Source organism: Seriola dumerili, unplaced genomic scaffold, assembly GCF_002260705.1.
Source record: "Seriola dumerili isolate Sdu_G_001 unplaced genomic scaffold, Sdu_1.0 BDQW01000120.1, whole genome shotgun sequence".
Taxonomy (NCBI): domain Eukaryota; kingdom Metazoa; phylum Chordata; class Actinopteri; order Carangiformes; family Carangidae; genus Seriola; species Seriola dumerili.
In genome coordinates this window covers 849,267-870,881 of record NW_019174375.1, presented here as the reverse complement: position 1 = coordinate 870,881, position 21,615 = coordinate 849,267, and the positions used below count along the sequence as shown (strand labels likewise).

General features: G+C 41.1%; 1 protein-coding gene across 1 annotated transcript in view; it reads left to right on the top strand.

Moving 5' to 3' along the window:
- The first annotated feature begins 13,461 nt into the window (after positions 1–13,461).
- LOC111223864 (protein kinase C epsilon type-like) overlaps positions 13,462–21,615 on the top strand; it is a 67,481-nt gene continuing 59,327 nt past the window's right edge. Inside the window, exon 1 of the mRNA XM_022748156.1 lies at positions 13,462–13,963. Coding sequence (XP_022603877.1) covers positions 13,616–13,963 — 348 coding nt within the window. The 5' untranslated portion in view covers positions 13,462–13,615. The remainder of the gene's footprint in view (positions 13,964–21,615) is intronic.

Sequence of the window (21,615 nt, the reverse complement as noted above, 5' to 3'; positions counted from 1 at the left end):
CCTGCTGGACGCGTTCCCAGACAAAGACGTGCCCTCTGCCCGGGTTTGTTATCGGAGGATGCGACAGCCGCATGCAGCTCTCCCCGGAGCGGCGCCTCTGTCTCTCTGTCTCTCTTTCTCTCTCTCTCTCTCTCTCTCTCTCTCTCTCTCCGCTCCGTCTCCGTCTGCTCTCGGGTCCACCGCTGGTTTCTGACTGGGAAACTCCGGCACAAAGCCCCGAGCATGAGCAGTACGGCCGCGCGGTTAAAGGGGCAGCTCCCTTTAAAAGTCAAAGGCACGCGGCAGGCGCGGACACCGTGCACAGACAAAGCCGGTGACATTCACATGCAGCACTGGCAGCATGGTGTCAATATGTTTTCCTAGTGGCGGTTTACACAAGATACAAAATACCATAAATATGAAATAGAATATAAAATATAGATAGATAGATAGATAGATAGATAGATAGATACTGGATCTTTAGTTCTTCAGGGCTGACTAAGTACAACAATAATGTGAAATCCAATTTTGTTACCCAGTCAACAGAAATAATTTGCATGTTTGCACAAATTCTCTCTCTCTCTCTCTCTCTCTCTCTCAGAAAGTTAGGAGACAGGGTGACCACAGGGAATGATAGCTAATAAAACTGCAGCAAAATGGTAATTTCTACTGGAACAATTGCAGCTCTGAGACAGTGTGGAGACGGCATAACTTATCAGTATCCCCTACTAAGTCCATTACAGCAAGGTCGCTTCAGTGTATGGCTCAATTATTATCAATCCATTCAATCTATTATTATCTATTCATCGCCAGCTGGAAGAAGTGAAAGAGATGTGAATGCCTGCAGTGGCTGCCGGTGTCCAGTCTGATCAAGTGCTGTAGAGATCAATAAGTGATCAACTGAACATGGAAAAGGAAGCTTTAAATCGGAAACAAACCTCTTTATTTCTGACCTGAGTCTGTGTTTGCCTGGATGCATTTGAGCTGATTCAGAGACAGATATGACAGGAACATTAAAACCAGACTGACACAGCAGAGGCCTAATTCCCCAAACTGTCTTCCTGATTTATAACTTTATCTCACTCCGAAGGCTTTAAAGACACAGACATATTCTTTGGAGCCAAGCGGTGCTTTTGGAAAACAAAGCCAAGATTTGCATCTGCACTCCCCGAGGGCTCACAAAAACATCCAGCGAGCCAGAAGACGATAATCCTCAAACCGAAAGATAGACTCCTCTTTTAAAGCAAGATATCACTCTGCTGCAGTGTGGTGGAGACAATAACAAGGTTTCAACATGAGCTGTTGATTGCAACAGTTACATATCCTGGTATATCACAAGGGGAGTGTGAATATATACTGTTGCGTCGATGAGCCAACTGAATCCAGTTGCTTAAAAGTCAATTTTATGACTTTGTTGCATTACCCAATATCAGTGCAAAGCCCCAAATGTCCTCCCAGATCACTGTTGTTTTCAAACTCAACACAGCTGTGTTTCACAGTTCACAGTGAAGTTTTGAAACCCTAACAGAGGAGAAAGTTCGGGGATTTTGCTAATGGATATTGCAAATGCTATTGGGTGCTACAACGAAAACAGCCTGTATCAATTAAATTATTTCCAGCTGCAGCAGTTTTCAGAAAACAAGCTCTGAAAAACTCACTGAGAACAACCTGACCAACACCAAACATCAAAGTTAGCAAGGAGCTGGTGAAAGAAAGTGGAAAATCTAGCAGCTAAAGCACGGGACCGTTTTCTCAGTTGCCGGTGGAGACCAAACCAGAGCTAGAAGGAAGGGCGAATATTCAACTTACACTCATCAGGTGGACATAAACAGAAACAAGTGTCATTGTTGTGAGTGAGTGAGTGTGACCGAGTGGCTGAAAACACACGAATGCAGCTTTAAATAAACCAAATCATGTCATATTTTTTTAGACATAAAGCTTTTACAGCTCTCACAGCACATCACCCATGCACATATCTCAAACAATGATTACATGATGCTTTAAAAATGGGTCAATATGAGCCATAAATATGAATTTCCTGTAACATTAGGCCCTGGTTACATTTCTCTTGATCTGAATGAATAGGCGAAGTAAAAACCCACTTCTACTATTTCACACTTGCATTATTGGGAGGAGGTGATACCAGGACTTAACTTGGCCCATTTGACAGTTAACAACATGATCTCACCTCAAGGTTCATTTAGTAGCAGTTCTGGAGCTTTCCGTCATTTCTTATGATCTTCATCAGCAGATGGATTTTGCCCGGCTGTCATTTTCCTGTCTTCTCCTCCACGTTGGCTTAAAACTTTAAGACCTCATCGCTGACCCTGGAAGCAGAAGTAAACAAAACAATCTCATCTCAAGGTGCATTTAACAGCTGGACTGGAGGTTTTGAGCATATTACATGAATTTCAAACAGAAAAAGACCCATCTTTGCCATCCATAATAATCAAATTATCGTAGAATTTGTATTAATCAGTGATGACAGAAATTCCAGAGATCTCAGACAATTTAATACTAAATTTCTTATCAAAAGTTTGACAAGATCTGTACTTTCAATACAAACAATTGCAAACAGGAAGTAAAAACATCCAAGGCAATTTTAAGTTTTGATTATAATAAACATTTAGTGATTTTTAAAACTTTGATTTAGATTTAAAGTGTCTTTTAATTACTTGATGATTAGAAGACTTAGTGTTGTCAATGTACAAATGTATTGATCCCTTGACTTGTTTTTTGTCAGAATCTCTGCCTCATTCAAAAATAATTAAAATAAATATTCTCTTTTTGTTGTTTTTTTGTTGTTGTTGAACTGTCAGTCACAAATTTCTCCAGCAGTGTCAATGTGCTAAGAACTAATTCAACACTAAATCAACAGGGATTACTTTGTTTTGTATTGTGTTATCTCATCATCCCATAGACGGTGGCAATGGAAACATCTGGACATAATTGTATAAAATCTTGAGAGTTTCAAACAGTTAACATAATCTGCAGCCTTGGATAAATGTACATCTTAATGTTGTTTCTGATACTGGTTTTGTATAATCCTGTATATTGGCTGCACTTTCGCTAACGCAGCATCGTTGAGTGGGATTACTTCCTGCATGTGTACATGACGATTAATCATTCAGGCTGCACTGCACAACTGCTCTTTCTTCACAAAGTCAGTGCCCCTTGTGTTATCTATGGATTATCCCCATTTGAGGATTGTCCGTGATGTGTAGCTTCAGGACAGACAGTACAGACTTAATGAATGAACTCTATGTTTCTATTTATGGATTTTTTCAGCAGCTGATCAACTATGAACATTATTTCACTCGCAGTTGAAGTCTATGGATTTTGTGTTGATGTTTTTTTCCTGGGCTTCATGTTTGCAGCTTTACCCTTCATCAGAACACCAGATCTCTTGGCCCAGACCCGTCTCTGTCAGAGTCATAGGAATAACAGCATAAGAAAAGTAAACAGAACAAGCACAAGCCATCACCTATGACAAATGTGGAGGGGGTGGGAAAGAAACAGAGCAGAGGAGAGCTTGACTGTTTATAAACAGTTCTCCACCTGAGCAGAACAAGGACCACCGTCATCATCTACAGTCCAAGATGGCGGAGTTAGAGTCTGCCAGCGGGACCAGAGACCTGCCTACAGGCAAGACAACCCGAGCTGTGGCTAACCGAGGCTAGCTAGTTAGCAGCGACTTAACTTTCTAAATACATATAGCACCTCGGGAATATCAGCGCAGTCCAAACGAATACTCCATATAAACTAAGCAAAAAGTGAGATTGGTAGTAGCCTTTTTATATACGGTCTATGGTAGTGGCACGATTTGTAAACAGCATTGTGGGTCAAAAATTGCCAGTAAAACGGCGTCACAATGGCGGAAAATACGAATTACAGCTTCCGGTCAGGACTTTCACAATAAAATCGGAGCGGAAACAGAATGCAGGTCTAGGATTGCGATTCTACCCAAAAAGATTGCTGTCACTATGATGTTTTTGACAGATCGCCCTCTCCTAGATAAAAGATAAAAAGATAAAAAAGCTCTTCTATACAGTTTCTCTACTGTCTCTGTTACAAGTACAAATTCAGACATTTTTTAAAACCTGAATCTGATTGGACGTGACAATCAGGGGAGGAGCCAGACATAGGAAACCGAACTTCAGGCTATATGCAAGGGAAATTTTCCCCAGGTGGCAGCAGAAGCACAGATACTGTAAACACACTCACCTGTCCAGAAAAAGCTCTTCTATACAGTTTCTCTACTGTCTCTGTTACAAGTACAAATTCAGACATTTTTTAAAACCTGAATCTGATTGGACGTGACAATCAGGGGAGGAGCCAGACATAGGAAACCGAACTTCAGGCTATATGCAAGGGAAATTTTCCCCAGGTGGCAGCAGAAGCACAGATACTGTAAACACACTCACCTGTCCAGCTCAGACCTGCCGTGACTACACTGCGCTCGGGGATGAAAGAGTAAATGGAGCCCCGAAATTAGTTTTTTAAAAACTCCTATACTCTGACACTTTTATAGGAGCACCAACCCGGAGATGAAACTTGACAGATCCGTTTTTACCAGTTTGCATGGCGGCTAGGAGCCCTGTTCCTGGCTGCCTCAGATGATGTCACTTACTCTTTGTGATGTCAGTTAAAAGCAAGCCCCAAACCAGCACCGACCTGTCCTGTGTTGTAATATCACTTTGTGACTGTAGACGCTGTGTGAGTCAGTGGCGCGTCAAGTCTGCCCTCAGTCCCACGAAGAAGAACAACTTCCGGCAGCGCTTGACGCATCACAGGAACACAGGAATGGCTGAACCTCCTAAAAGGTAATATTCATCTGTATCCCGCAGGACCGCTCCCGACAAGAAACCACGTTCAACTGCAAAGAAAAGAAGCAACACGAGTAAATCTCGGTGTGGTTTTCCACCGCTGGAGACAGCTCCTGAGAGTAAAGAGATGCGGTTTGATGCCGAGCTCGCAACTTTCCTGTTAGCCCGGTGAGTAGCTTCAACATTAGCTCTTTAGCTAAAAGTATAATCAGTGCAACGACTGACAAACCGTACCGACAAACATTTCAGGTGGTGATATTGACGTTGTCGACAGACGTTTTAGATGTTACTAGGATTGTGTCTGTTGCTCTCGACTGTTGTACAGCTAGTGACGTCAGTAATTTTAGGCTCATCTTGTAACTGATGACTGTAATTTGAGATTGTATGGACCCAGTAGACCGAGTGAATACACGTCGATCGGTTCACCATGTTGTAACCACTTTACATTACTGTTAGGAGAGCAGCCATGATTGAAAGTGCACTAGGTCTTTATGTTTCTCAGCAGATTTCATCATACCTCTGTCTTTATCAGGACCTGAGCCAGTACAGATGCAATACCGCCTCCACCTGTTTCACCAACGGCAGAGTCCAGACAGTGAGGAGGGTCTAGGTGAGTAACATGCTATCATTCAATTTGAAAAGTAAGACTTGTCTATACCACTGTGATTAAATCAGACCCACAGTGTATACATGTTCATACTGCTGATTCTTAATAATGAATATACCACTGCCTATACTGGTTATGGATTTTACAGTATATCCATATTTGTACTACTGAATTTGTTGGTTATATAGTGTTTACATTGAATTCTTATCACACCTCTAGTTGTTTACCTTTCATTTCCTTGCATTTACATTTCATAATATTCATACTGCGTTTATTTTTGCATATTCATATCTAGCCTCACAATTTATTATATACACAGAACAGACCTAACATGTTTGAATATAAAGAGCTTGTTTGATCTAAAGGAATTGTCCTATCACATGTTTGTCTGTATCAGGACCAGAATTCCAGTCTAATCACCAATGATGGACCAGCACCTGCCTTTTCTTCTGCATCTGGCCTCATCAGTCATCAACCACATTACATCAACACCTTGAGGTATTATCCCTGCACATGACAGATATTGTCTATACTGTGATCTTTTGCACATCTTGCCCAGCAGGAGTTTTGTCATTCTAAAACACTTTTGTACATAGTATAGTGTCTTTGTTCTTTTTATATATTTCCTATGATTACATTAATTGAATACTACACCAAGCCAAATATCTTGTAAGTGAAAACCTACCCAGCAATAAACCTTATTTTCTGAGTCTGCCTTTGTGATGTCCTCATGCTGCTATATCCTGCCAAGGCCCACCCATGTGTCCTGCAGTATCCCCTTGCCTTCATAAATCTGCAGGTGTATGGAGGTTACAAGTATTTAGATCCTATTTTCACACCTGAATTTAAATTCTACTTGTAACCTCAGTGTCACACACTTGCCGGAATTTTGAGCATCAAGTTTTAAAGTTTTGTGCTTTGTATGTGACACAGAAGCTATTCCTCTTAGTGTCTTTGTGTTGCCTCACCACTAATGTATTTGTTTATTTTATTTATGACTCTATTCTACAAATTCTTCACATTTACATGTATTGTTTTTATTACAGTATATGCTAAATGAGTTTTTTAAGTGGATTATTGATACATCTTATGTCCTTAGACTGCCTCAAACATTTCAGTCAAAAGAGGAGCTGCTTCACATGTCCTTATTTTTCCTTTTGTGTTTTTCATAGGCATAGCAGAATCCACCTCGGGTCAGAACCACGATTTCTGGAAACCAGCAAGACATGGTAAGTCCTGTGTATTACTCCACCCCATGTGTGTATATAGGCTCAAATTAGAGTCAAAATGATTGAGCTTGTAAAGTGACCTTAAAAAATATATGATATTTGAAAAATGGCTGTTGGATGTGTGCGATCAGCCTGTAAGACTAATGTAACAGTTGTGACAGCTAACCGTGTTAGCAGCATCTTCGCACGGCTCAGCCAGGAGCCCGTTGCTGTCACCACCCCTTTTTTTTTTTTTTTTTTTTTAACTTCGCCTTCAGCTGCTTCTTCATACAAATTCGAGCCAGCAACTCAGTTTAGCTTCAGCTTGTGCAGAAGCAGCAATCCCACTGTGATTTCTTTGGAAATGGCATTTTCTTGTTTTTTAATGTTTTCTTTTTTACAAATCGCCCAAGGTCAAGAATTACATTTGAAACTCGACTCGTATGACTGTTGCAAAACAAAGGAAAAAAGAGATTTATACTGCTTCCCAATTTTCCACCAATCAAAGTTTGATTAAGTTCAGGCGGCTAGAACTATTTGATTATGGTTAGAAAACAAAATGTAGGCACGATTGAAAGTAACCAAAGCTGACTGCAGGGGACAGCATCCAAAATGCATTGTCCTGTGTGTCAACGTCAGTTTCTATCTTCTAACTTACTCATTTAGGGGGAAAAAAAATATGATTTGGGGAAGAAGATGAATGAACAAATCAAGCATACTCACAGTGACTGCTTGTGTTCAGCAGATCAGAGCATGTATAAGATTCATCTCTATCTGCTACATATGATTAAGACAGATTTTATTTTCATGGGTTTGTTCCTTCATTCACGGCGCATTAATCTACAATATTTAAATATTTTCTAACCACTTCTTTTTTTAATGAGAAGCCATCCGAACGCGTGTGTGGTTTGGTTTGTCGTTTACTGCTCTCCCCACAGTGCTGAATCACATTTAACTCTTCAGATAACTCCAGATGACTCTTATTTAGAATCTATATTATCTGAATACAGCCGTTATTCTGGCAGTCGGCCACCTCTTGAGGAAACAGCTGGTTTACTGCAGGCTGGATTTTCCTCTCCACACCTCCTCCTGGGACACACAGCACTGCCTCCCGCTCTCCACGGTGCACCTTGATGCTACTAATGCTGACGTACACTTTTTTCTTTGTCCTAATTTTTGCAGGTCTTTTGCCAGCAACGAGACCATCTGCCTTGCCTCTAAATTAGGGAGAGTATTTATCAAATGTCCTGTGATGGGAATACTGATCTGGGTTCTACGCTGCCTTGCAAGTCGAGATAAAATGACAAGGTCAAGGATATGGAGATATGCACCCTTCTCACATCAATATTCATTAACTTTCTGGGTGGATATGAAATGGAAAATTAATTGTAAGAGTTTGGTGTCACAAGTGTTGGTATAATGAGACTTTGTGCAAAGTGGATGGGTTTTTTTTTGGGTCATATTTAACAAATACTTGTTTAATAAATGTTTATTGGTATTTTTCAGGCAAAATGCGACAAATTAAAGTCATCAAACTCCTGTCTATTCAGTCTTCAAATGCATTTCCAGTCTGAAAGGCCTGATCAACATGAGCTGCTCAAATCTACTAGTTTAAAGCTCCAAGGGACAGTAAACAGCGTTAGCCTGTGCCTCACTGTTCGCCTGTGGGAAATTGGTTTGGCTTGTTGTTATTCCTGCTGCTTGAGTTGAATCCTATTATAGATCGTTTTTAACCTCCTCCCAAGGGCCAAAGTAGGAATATTGATTGGCTTACACAAAGAACCCACTGTGAGGAAAATGAAAAAGAAGAAGAAGAAAAAAAAACTAATATTGATTTTTGACAGTTTGTTTATAATTAAACTGCGGAATAACTAACTGCACCGGAGGGATGTGGATGAATGAGGATTATGAGGATATGCAGGATGCAGAGCAGGTACTTGCAATGTCATTGGTTTTGCTGCTCATCGTCTTTCTCTTTGTGCACAACGTTCACATCTTTCACCGCCAGCTGCGTGGTGTTTAATAGAGCAGATGTGCCATAAAACACGCGTGTTAATTTCTGCATATTCTGTCATCATGGCCATTTTTCTAGACAAGCAGAGAGACACACACACTAAAACACACACACACTAAAACACACACCGATGCAGACTGACAGCATGGACAGAGTCAGTGGATGTCAGAGAGAGAGAGGAGAATTAAACGGCCTTGGGAAACGATTATAAAAAGATTATAATATTTGATTGATGTTTGGTGGCCCCTGCTGTTTAATAGCTGCTACTGCAACTGACACAGAAATATACAGGTAAGAAAAAATTACTTTTTGAATGTGAAGATTCATTTTTGACCTCGGAAACAGTAGTTTTTAATCTTAGCATAAGGTCACTTGGTGGATTATTTTTCTGAGCTTTCAGCCACATCACTTGGTCTTCATCAGTGAATGGATTTTGCTCACGATTATGAGGATATGTGATTTTATACCTTTAGGAGAAAATGTCAAATGTGCAAACTTTTTATGTCACAAAATATCATTGACTTGACTTGAAAAAAAAACTTAATATAAATAATAATTTTATTAGTTATTAGTTACAATATTCACACAGGAAAAGATATACTGTATGTTAGAACACTATAAACAGAAAAATAGGCTACACACGCTGCTTCAGGGGAGATTTTAGCTTTGGGCCCCCATAAAGAATCACAAGTGGAGTCTGGATTAACAGGATGTATATATAAGAAGAAAAAACTAATTAAAAAACTACTGGACAAAATTGTGTTAATCCTTTCAGACATTCTAATAATTTTCTGCATCAAAATGATTCAAATATAACAAGAAAAAATGTGTCACACGTGCACGTGAATATGGTAGGTCACTTATAGACACTGGTTTGCTTTACCAGTTGGAAATCAAAGATTTTGACCAAATTTGAAAAACTGGGACCTAAACCCGATGAAAACAGTTCCAATTATCAATCGTCAAAAATGTAATTTTTAAAAAAAAAGAACATTAAGAAGGATTGTCTTTCTGTTTTATCAGTAAAAGTAAAAACAGGTAACTGTCCTCATAGCTATCTGGGAACAATAAACTCTTGTCTCTGCTTCCTCTTTGATTCACAAAAAAGAATTTTCCTTTCATTCCTGCAGCCACTTATCGCGGAAAAATGTTCCTTTCATGCTTCAGAATCGTTATTTTCCTGCAGAGACTGGGGATGTTACTGTCCTGGTGTGACCATAGTTACAGTTGTGATGACAACTACAGAACGATCCCATCCGCCGCTGCCAAGCCATGTTCATTTGATTTAAGGCAAGCTGAGTGAGAGGGGGAGAGAGGGCAGGACGTGGCCGGTGTCCAGGGGATTTCCTCGGCCTGTGATTGATTCCTATCTGCAGAGCTCAGAGACACATCGGCTGATCTGCTTAATGAGAAAACAAGTAGGAAAAATGAGGGACAGGAGGATACTGTTGCTTTCAGATTATGGAGGAAGAATATTACTTCCATATTGCACCCTTTGTAATAAAGAAAATGAAGATTTACGTTCACTTTTTCTGCATCTGGAGGCAAAAACATGCTGTTTAAGACTGTCAACTAGAGACTGAACTTCCACCCAGGTTACACTAGATGGCAGCAAATGCCGGCAGCCTGCACAGGCAGCTCTTTGTCATTTGGCCATTAATAGACTGTTTCCAACACTGATGTGCACGAGAAGGATCAGGCTGAAGGAGGAATCTGCAGAAAATTAACCAGTCTGTAGATGAAAAGTAACTTTACAAAAAGTCCTGGCGTCATAAAAGCATAAAATGCGTAGATTATAGAGAGTGATGATGTGGAGATCTGGAGAGAGGATGAGAGGATGTACTCACATTTTTAGAAAACTCTAATAGCTCAGGTGGTTAAAGAAGAAGCAGGTTTGGTATCTGAAAGGTTATTGGCCTGAATCCTGATGGGACAAAAATACATTGTTTGACATTCTTTGTTCTTGTGATGATGTTTTTACTGCAGCATTGTGTGTGTAGGATTTTTAATGTCACTGGAAGTTTCAACAATGCCTGTTTTACTGCCCTGTGTCATGCAGTGGGTATTAATTGTTTTACTTTGTAGTTTTACATTTCGACCAGGAGAGGGCAGATGTGTTCAGTGTGTTTTTTTTATTTTTTATGTGCTCAGTTGTACAGTAGCTACTGGAAGCTGTGAAGTGACAACAGCATCCACGGTATATTACTGCTCTCTTCACTTTTGTTTTTCGTTTTCTAATTTGTATACGTCTAAAATAGACTTCCTGATATCAGATTGTTATACATCGCAGATATTTATGACTCCTTAGCTGGTGTTTAGAGATTTCCTCACACTTTAAATTTAAAGTTTTCAACGTAAAGTCAGTCCCTGCGTGCTAACAACAGGACCGGGCGGTTTATAGAAATCCAGATCTGGTACATTTTGTAATCATACAGCCAAGTTTTAAAGCAAAATCAGGAGACAGAGACATAGATGGTAATTTATATTAACTGACACTTGCCTAATAAGTGTCAGTTAATATAAGCGCTTGTATACAGAGAACACTTTCTTCTCTGTTTTGCTTTAGGCATTAAAAACCTGGCACATTTTACAAAATGTTTGTTAAAGGCCCATGTTCATTCATCATGATGTGCTGTTGAATCACCAGTCTGTTATCCTTCCTGTGTTGCACACCGCTTGAACACAGATAATGACTAAACGCTATCTGTGCAGATAAATGTGCTGCTCCTTTGTGTAAAATGTGAATTGCCGTCGGCCTTGTGCTGCATCTGCCAGCTACAGTATGTTCCTGCGCTAATGATTTAATGCCACTAAGACACATTTCTGCACACATGGTACACAAGATGTCTGATTCTTCATCTAATATCATTTCGAGTCAGACCAGACATTCAGTAAATCACATTTTTCCACTTGTGCCATTGATGAAACACACACGCAGTCTCATGTATGTAATCCAGGCGTTTGTGCAGAACATGCAGAAAATTAAATTCCTCTGATATCCGCCAGCTCACATGCTACAGTACGTCCGGCCTCCTTGATACAGACATCAATCTTATTTCACTCCGGTGGGTATTCGACACAATCAAACAATGATTTTACAGTGACATAGCTCAGGGAAGGTATAGTCTGCATGCAGCACTTTCAATTTAGGCCGTGAAGACTCAGGACATTATTTTTCATTTATGAAATTCCTGCTAAAATTCCCATATTGCAACACAATCTCACAGGTGCAGGGTATTACTCACACACACAGCAGTGGGAAAGAGAACTCCACAGCCCGAAGAGGGAAAACAATTGAATTTTGATTGTAAGCAGACCAAACTCCAGCTCTAAATGATGCTTATGCTTCCCAAGTGTTCCCTTCCACAGTGATTTCAATGTTAACTGTTTAGTAAAGTTATTGTAAATCTAATAATTCTGCCATATCAGAAAACGACCCACAAAATGAGATATTTCTGCATAATTTAAATGTTGTTTTTTTTTCTTTGCTATAGTAAACTGCACAGTGCAGCACACAGCTTGGTCATGTGGCTAATAGGCTAAGTAATATGGCATGCAATCATCTCTTTGAAATTCCACACATGCCTCACATATCCCTACATTCACCCCCTAAGGCATCATCTTTTATGGAGTTGGCAATTGGCCTTTATTGAGTGGATGAATGTTCATATTTCTGCACCTGGACTTTCAGCAAAGGGAGGAGGGACGTGGGGGGGAGGGGGGGGTTATGGGGGGACGTCTTACTGGCTCCCATCCACATTTCAGTTGTTTTTTTCAGCCTTTATTTTTCTGAACACCTGTTTCGCTGCATTTTCAACAGTTTGACGTGCACAACTGCAGCAGCAGCAGCAGCAGCAGTGTGCAACCATGCTTATTTTCAACCCCACCTGGGTGTTTACATAGAGCCTTGCTCAAGGGCACCTTGGCGGAATGTAAAGCTTTTTTTTATTTTATCCACTCCCCCCCACCTCCACCACCACCACCACCACCACCATCCACACCCACCACTCGTATATTCACCCACACGGCCGTGCCCCCTCTCCTCTCTCCAGCCCTGCTGCTCCTAAACACCTCCCTAGTCTGGGCTGCGTCGCACTCCCCAGTCTGTCACACCAGGCTCCGAGAAATCTGACGTGTTTTTCGCATTTCCTGCACCGAGAGAGACGGAGGCAGAGAGAGCAGTGTCGGCGGAGGCAGCCAGAGGTATGTCCACGGGAAGTTAAGCTCAACAGCCGTCAGTGGATGAACCCAGGCCGTGCAACGACGAGGAGCAGGGACCCCCTATTCACCTACCTACCTACCGCCTGACTCTGCCCCCTCCTCTCCGGCTCCTGCTGCGGTTGTTCCCAGCCGCTGTCTGGTCGCAGCGGTCCGGTTCGCACATCCCCGTTGCGCCGCGGCGGCTTCCAGCAGGCATCTGGAGCCTCCCACCCCACCGCCACACGGTGCAATGCAACACGGGCTACTGTTTCCACGGTGCCCCGCTACAGCTAACGGACTTTATTAAACCCTCGAAGGTAAATAAATAAATAAATAAATAAATAAATAAAAGCATGACACACCGACTCACATCTGGGGCCTTTGCTCATGTGTTTTTTGCTAACTGTTGGTAGCTGTTCATATTTCTTCCGTTCACTTCTAAAGAAGGCTGCCCCCGGGTTAACGGACTGCTTTATTTTTTAAATTTTTTTTAAAGGAAATTTAAAGCGTATTCGCCAAGTGTAAACGTTTCAAGGCAAGACAAAATTAAGAAAAAATAAAAGGCTGCACAGTTTACGTTTTGTCCGTTAGCGTCATATTCAACTGGAAGGAATACAGGATCTGCCTGGAGGACCACCGGTTGAACAGAGCCGTTATTCAAACCGTTAGAGCACGAGGAGGTTCGTTGTTTTAAAAGTGGTCGAGGAGGGAAAGGTGAGGTGCTTTCAGTGTAAACAAGTTACGGTTCAACTAGCAAGTGTTTGGGGGCCGTTTCACCGCCATGGTGGTCTTCAACGGGCAGCTGAAGATCAAGATCTGCGAGGCTCTCAGCCTCAAACCGACTGCCTGGTCCCTGCGTCACGCCGTCGGCCCCAAGACCCAGACGTTCCTCCTGGACACGTACATCGCCCTGAACGTGGACGACTCCCGCGTGGGCCAGACCTGCACCAAGCAGAAGACCAACAGCCCCGCGTGGAACGACGAGTTCACCACGGAGGTCCACGACGGCCGCCGGATCGAGCTGTCCGTCTTCCACGACGCGCCCATCGGCTACGACGACTTCGTGGCCAACTGCATCATCCAGTTCGAGGACATCCTGCACAACAACAGCAAGCACTTCGAGGACTGGGTAAGAGACAGGGATGTGACACCCTGAAGTACACACACACATACACACACACACACACACACACACCAAAAAAAGTACTTTATTAAGGCTGCTACAAACAATGTCATTATGGCCATTAAAAAAAACAAACAAAAAAAATTCCTCAGGGTCCATTGTTTTTGTCTGTCTCAAAACCCAAAATATTAATTTATTTACACAGATTTCAAATATAATCATAACATTTGAGTATGGCCAGAATAAACTGACAGAAAAATAAGAATATGCACCATTTCAGGGGCTTAGATAAAGTCTTAAACCTAGTTACCTAGACGACCATTAGTCAGGGCCACAACAATGCCGAAACCACTTTAGTTAATATTTCAATTCAAATCAGAGAATCCCTCAGACCGGCTGGTAATCCAGTATGTCCATGCAAGCTTGAACCTATACCTCTGCCTGATAAATAAATTACACAATGATATTATATTCCAACAATCAACTGCGATCAATAAATCAGCTGTTTCAGATCGATTTCAGTTTAAAGTCAAACAGTGCTAGCAGTAAAATGTGTTCAGTATGGAGGCCTATTTCTGCCAAACAAAATAAACAAACATTAAAAGTAAGTAATGATGAAAACAAGTTCTCAAATTCCTCTTATTAAGTCTTAATTTGGGGTAAATGTCTTAACATTGACGCAACTGACTGTTTATATGAAGAATTTTGCCTTATTAACATAAGATTTTTCTCTTTTTGAATTTAATTTAGTCTCAGATTAGATGATTATAGTTTTGCTGTCACTTGTTTTGACACTAGTAAAGCAATTTCTAATATATTATGTGAGGCCAAACCAATTAGCTCATTGATTTATCATCAGTTTGGTAATGGATTGATGGTCTAAGTCATTTTTCAAGCCAAAAAGGCGGAACGTTTACTTCGCCTTTCCTAAGTTACATGTCATTGTTAACTCAATTAAATTAACACCTTCTTTCATTTTGGCAGACACACACGTAAACACAGACAGTATGGATCCTGTTACCTTTTGTTGTGCTCTTGTTAGCTGAACCAGTGACCCACAGCAGAGGTACAAAAGAGGCAAGAGTGTGGGGTGGGGTGGGGGGGTGGTGGCCACACACATGATACACGCAAACATACGCACACAGCAGCATGAAGAATCTGTTCATTGTTGTCTGAAGCCGCTGAAGCAGACGAATGTTTGAGTGTATTATTGATGAGGCCATCAGGTCCATTAGAGACGGAGGCAGAGAAAGAGAGAGAGAGAGAGAGAGAGAGAGCTGGGGAGAGAGCAAGATGAAAGAGAGGGAGATGATGAAACAGGAGGGAGGACAGGATGGAGGAAAGAAAGTCCAGCTTCCAGCGTATTCCTCATGGCGGAAATGTTGAAAGACTTGTAAGGCCAGAGACGGTCAAGGCTGCCGGAGCTGTGCGATGTTTCACATGTTCTGACAGTGAAGGTTCAGCTCTTGACTCAGGATTCTGGAACAAGATGAAAGTGGCTCTTTGTTGCCACTGATGTTCTGGTGGCTTTAATTAGTATCTGGTGTAGAGGTTAAGTCATATCTCTGATCTGTTTTAGCGACCTACGGGAAAACCTGTTGAAACTTTGTGCCTCGTTCTTGTGAGAAAAGGTGAGTGTGTTGATTGCAGATCCCCGAGGTGACACCTGTGATGCTTCCAAGATGTTAGATTTTAAGCCTTAAGTAGTTACCTGAAATGTCTCTAATTGATTTAAAGTCAAAAGACCCTTAAACTGGTGTCACTATCTCATCCGTTTTCATTCAGTGGAATGAAAGGAATTTTTGATCCGTCTCCTCCGAGCTTTGCACCCTGTGTTGGCGCACGTATCGAGGCGTTCCCACGGACGTTCAAGGTTGAACATGTCTTGACTTAATCTGCATCGTGCATTGTGAAATCCCAGACAAAGAGAGACTTGACATCACATTGAGGTAACTAAACAGCCTGCGCAGTTTCCCCAGTGAGTAATGCTAATGTAAGCTCGGTTGTGGAGTGGGTTTGTCATCCTCTTCAAGAACAAGCAGAGCAGTAGTGGAAGCCCTTAAAGCTAATGTGTCCGACTCTGGCACTTGTGAAATTTAGGGAAAATCAAAACACATGGAACAGAAGGCGATGAATAAGGCTGGAAAAGTTAAAGTCAGACTGGTTTTAAAGTAACAAAACATGATGTACTTGAAGGAGTGGCTTCCATTAAAGTCAGTACAAACATGTATTGTAAGAATCAAAGAAGGCGCAAGGATTTCTTTCTCACTCTTCCTGATTGGTGCTTGGAGGCTGGAATCTATGCAAAACTGAAGACAGCTTTAAAAGAAGCAGAAATGAAGGTGTGAGTTGGTTGTTGCTGCTGTTGACTGAACCAAACTGGGGGTCGCTTCTGGTGCAGGCTCCGCTCCCAATTCAAATTCAAAAACAAAACAAAATAAAATCTTGTTGGCACTCCTGGTGGAAGCGATTAGCCTTCTCCTGTAGCTTGGTGAAACTCGCGTGTAAATGCATACTTCTTGGTCATTTCACTCAGTTAGGAACCATCCTAAGCAAAAGACTTTTTTAACCACAGCCTTGGTGTCCATCAATCCATCCGTTTTCTTCCGCTTATCTAAGGTCCGGTCGCAGTGGCAGCAGGTCAGGCAAAGTAGTCCAGATCTCCCTCTCCCTGGAAAATTTTCCAGCTTCTACTAGTTTTGGTGCTAATTAAATTAAAACAACAACAAAATGGTTTGATTGTGGTGGGCGGCGACTGTATAGTTGTGACATCACAAAGTTCCAGAAGTCCTGACGGCTCGTTTTAAGGTTCAGTTTCTGAAAACAGGCTGTGTGCAATTTTCCGTTGATTGAGTGCTTTGATACTTTTCACAGTATTAATATAGAACCTAGACCTGCTTTATAATCAAAGAACACATGGAAATCTACCTTTATACTATACGGGACCTCAAACATTCTTTGCTCACCTTGCTGAAAAGAAGGCGGGTTTAGTATGGATCCAGTCTATGGAGTCCAGCCTCTGTTTGTTCAGCCAAATTTAACTGGATTCGTAGGATGTGCTAAGCAACATCTACGACTCTGTCCGGTCCAGAGTGAACNCCTAGACCTGCTTTATAATCAAAGAACACATGGAAATCTACCTTTATACTATACGGGACCTCAAACATTCTTTGCTCACCTTGCTGAAAAGAAGGCGGGTTTAGTATGGATCCAGTCTATGGAGTCCAGCCTCTGTTTGTTCAGCCAAATTTAACTGGATTCGTAGGATGTGCTCAGAAACATCTACGACTCTGTCCGGTCCAGAGTGAACAAATAAAAATTTTATAATTTAAACATAAAAGTTATTCTTTCCAAAAATAAAACTTATTCCAGTTAAATGTACAGAGAGACTATTAATCTTCTCTTCAGTCCATTTGGCATGTTGGTTTTCACCAGAATTGATGTCTTAAATGAGAGTATCTCACTGTAATAAAGATCATCCGTGTTGATATTGTGCAGGGAGCTGACAGAACGCTTCTTTGATAATATGAAAGGAAGACTTCTACTAAACTTTACCATTAGCTTGATGGAGGATCACTTGGCCTCAAACCAGACTGTAAAACAGGGGCTTCTGAATACAAGCCCTGATTTATTTGTTATTTTTGGGCTCGAGCTAGGTTGCAGATTTGTGTCTGGTAAGTTCCCATACAGAAGAATTTCATTTTCTCTCCTGAGAGACTTAAAAGAATATGTTGTGGTCTTAGGAGAATTAAGATCAAGTTACATATAAAGTCACAAGAACATGGACCACAAACCATATGAGCTCGCTCCAGTGTTTCATGGCAGTGCTTTAGTACATGATGTTTTACTATTTAAAAGTAAATGAGTATATCGTATTGAGTAACAATGGCTTGGCTTTAGTTTATGTTTGGAACAGGTGAGCTGTAGACAGTGTCACTACCCACCTGTGTGTGACAACAAAACATGTCCCCTGGGTACAGAGACCTTCCCACAGGGAAAATAGTTCCTCAGCACTTTGTTATTGTATCATATTTAATTTATCATGTAGCACGAAGTCTTTGTCAAACAACACGGTATGTGCTTTAGTGTTATCAAGCGGCAACATGGTTCTCGTCATTTAATTTATGAATAACCAAAGACACCTCTCAGTTTCTGTGTTTTAATTTGAAATGAACAGGAGGTAGATGTCATATAAAATTTGGATGTGCATCCCTCTCAAACAAAGGGCTAAATTAAGGCTGGGCAATTAACGGAAAATGTAGACGTGTAGAACCTCTCACCGACTTAATCTTGCTCACGTCGGTTAATTAGATTAATACTTTCCCTAGTGTGTGCGTTGATGAACTGTTCCCTTAAAAAAGTTAATACCTCACGTGCCTCCGCCACGTCCAACTAATGTGAGTTTATGCTCTCTCAGAGCGAAGCTGACGATATGGATGACACGAGCGCAAACACGGAGCCTCAGGCTATGTCCACTTTAATACGTTTTAGTTTTAAAACGAGTCACTTATGCTACATTTAACGCCTGGCGTTCACACTACTCCAGTTTTTTTTAACCGCTAAAATGGAGAGTTTTGGAAATGCTGCTGGTCCTGTTGTGTAGTCTGGACGGTCTGATGGAGACCAAAGGAAACGATGACGTCTCCTGATTGGGCCTTATTTGTCACGGCTACCGGAAAGCGGTGAACGCAACATGGATAGCGACTAAAGGTAACACCGCTAATTTGATGAATCACTTGGATCACAATCGCATCGCTGAATATGAAGAGTGCGAAATGAAATTGAAATAATTTGAAATAATCGTCATATTGATTTGAAGTCATCTTCGCCAGTGTTTGTGAATCCTCGGTTTCTGGATGCTCGTGATGAGTATTTGTCCTTATGTTTTGGCGCTTTAAAGACAAAGTAGTTGATTGATTAATTGAGAACAAATCAGTGGAGTAATTAATAAGTTGCAGCTGTACTCAGTCTGTTCTTTTAATGTCATCGTTTTTGATGTTAGACTGACAAAAAGGTTTCAAAATGGCTGCGTAAAAGCACCACAGCACCTGAGTTTGTCTGTGACAGGTGCTGTCACGCCCATTTTAATACTCCTTCTCATCTGATAACATTTTCCTCACTCCTTTAATCTTCTTATGTTTTTTTTTTCTTCCTGTTAGTACAGACAGACTTTGTATTCTTAGGGACGTGGACACAGGGGCCCCGCAACAGTTCATACAATAGTCTTATTATACATTTTCAAATGTANTTTAAGCCTTAAGTAGTTACCTGAAATGTCTCTAATTGATTTAAAGTCAAAAGACCCTTAAACTGGTGTCACTATCTCATCCGTTTTCATTCAGTGGAATGAAAGGAATTTTTGATCCGTCTCCTCCGAGCTTTGCACCCTGTGTTGGCGCACGTATCGAGGCGTTCCCACGGACGTTCAAGGTTGAACATGTCTTGACTTAATCTGCATCGTGCATTGTGAAATCCCAGACAAAGAGAGACTTGACATCACATTGAGGTAACTAAACAGCCTGCGCAGTTTCCCAGTGAGTAATGCTAATGTAAGCTCGGTTGTGGAGTGGGTTTGTCATCCTCTTCAAGAACAAGCAGAGCAGTAGTGGAAGCCCTTAAAGCTAATGTGTCCGACTCTGGCACTTGTGAAATTTAGGGAAAATCAAAACACATGGAACAGAAGGCGATGAATAAGGCTGGAAAAGTTAAAGTCAGACTGGTTTTAAAGTAACAAAACATGATGTACTTGAAGGAGTGGCTTCCATTAAAGTCAGTACAAACATGTATTGTAAGAATCAAAGAAGGCGCAAGGATTTCTTTCTCACTCTTCCTGATTGGTGCTTGGAGGCTGGAATCTATGCAAAACTGAAGACAGCTTTAAAAGAAGCAGAAATGAAGGTGTGAGTTGGTTGTTGCTGCTGTTGACTGAACCAAACTGGGGGTCGCTTCTGGTGCAGGCTCCGCTCCAAATTCAGCTCCACAGTCAGGACAGGAAATGCAAGCAAAAAAAACAAAAAACAAAACAAAATAAAATCTTGTTGGCACTCCTGGTGGAAGCGATTAGCCTTCTCCTGTAGCTTGGTGAAACTTGCATGCAAATGCATACTTCTTGGTCATTTCACTCAGTTAGGAACCATCCTAAGCAAAAGACTTTTTTAACCACAGCCTTGGTGTCCATCAATCCATCCGTTTTCTTCCGCTTATCTAAGGTCCGGTCGCAGTGGCAGCAGGTCAGGCAAAGTAGTCCAGATCTCCCTCTCCCTGGAAAATTTTCCAGCTTCTACTAGTTTTGGTGCTAATTAAATTAAAACAACAACAAAATGGTTTGATGGTGGTGGGCGGCGACTGTATAGTTGTGACATCACAAAGTTCCAGAAGTCCTGACGGCTCGTTTTAAGGTTCAGTTTCTGAAAACAGGCTGTGTGCAATTTTCCGTTGATTGAGTGCTTTGATACTTTTCACAGTATTAATATAGAACCTAGACCTGCTTTATAATCAAAGAACACATGGAAATCTACCTTTATACTATACGGGACCTCAAACATTCTTTGCTCACCTTGCTGAAAAGAAGGCGGGTTTAGTATGGATCCAGTCTATGGAGTCCAGCCTCTGTTTGTTCAGCCAAATTTAACTGGATTCGTAGGATGTGCTCAGAAACATCTACGACTCTGTCCGGTCCAGAGTGAACAAATAAAAATTTTATAATTTAAACATAAAAGTTATTCTTTCCAAAAATAAAACTTATTCCAGTTAAATGTACAGAGAGACTATTAATCTTCTCTTCAGTCCATTTGGCATGTTGGTTTTCACCAGAATTGATGTCTTAAATGAGAGTATCTCACTGTAATAAAGATCATCCGTGTTGATATTGTGCAGGGAGCTGACAGAACGCTTCTTTGATAATATGAAAGGAAGACTTCTACTAAACTTTACCATTAGCTTGATGGAGGATCACTTGGCCTCAAACCAGACTGTAAAACAGGGGCTTCTGAATACAAGCCCTGATTTATTTGTTATTTTTGGGCTCGAGCTAGGTTGCAGATTTGTGTCTGGTAAGTTCCCATACAGAAGAATTTCATTTTCTCTCCTGAGAGACTTAAAAGAATATGTTGTGGTCTTAGGAGAATTAAGATCAAGTTACATATAAAGTCACAAGAACATGGACCACAAACCATATGAGCTCGCTCCAGTGTTTCATGGCAGTGCTTTAGTACATGATGTTTTACTATTTAAAAGTAAATGAGTATATCGTATTGAGTAACAATGGCTTGGCTTTAGTTTATGTTTGGAACAGGTGAGCTGTAGACAGTGTCACTACCCACCTGTGTGTGACAACAAAACATGTCCCCTGGGTACAGAGACCTTCCCACAGGGAAAATAGTTCCTCAGCACTTTGTTATTGTATCATATTTAATTTATCATGTAGCACGAAGTCTTTGTCAAACAACACGGTATGTGCTTTAGTGTTATCAAGCGGCAACATGGTTCTCGTCATTTAATTTATGAATAACCAAAGACACCTCTCAGTTTCTGTGTTTTAATTTGAAATGAACAGGAGGTAGATGTCATATAAAATTTGGATGTGCATCCCTCTCAAACAAAGGGCTAAATTAAGGCTGGGCAATTAACGGAAAATGTAGACGTGTAGAACCTCTCAC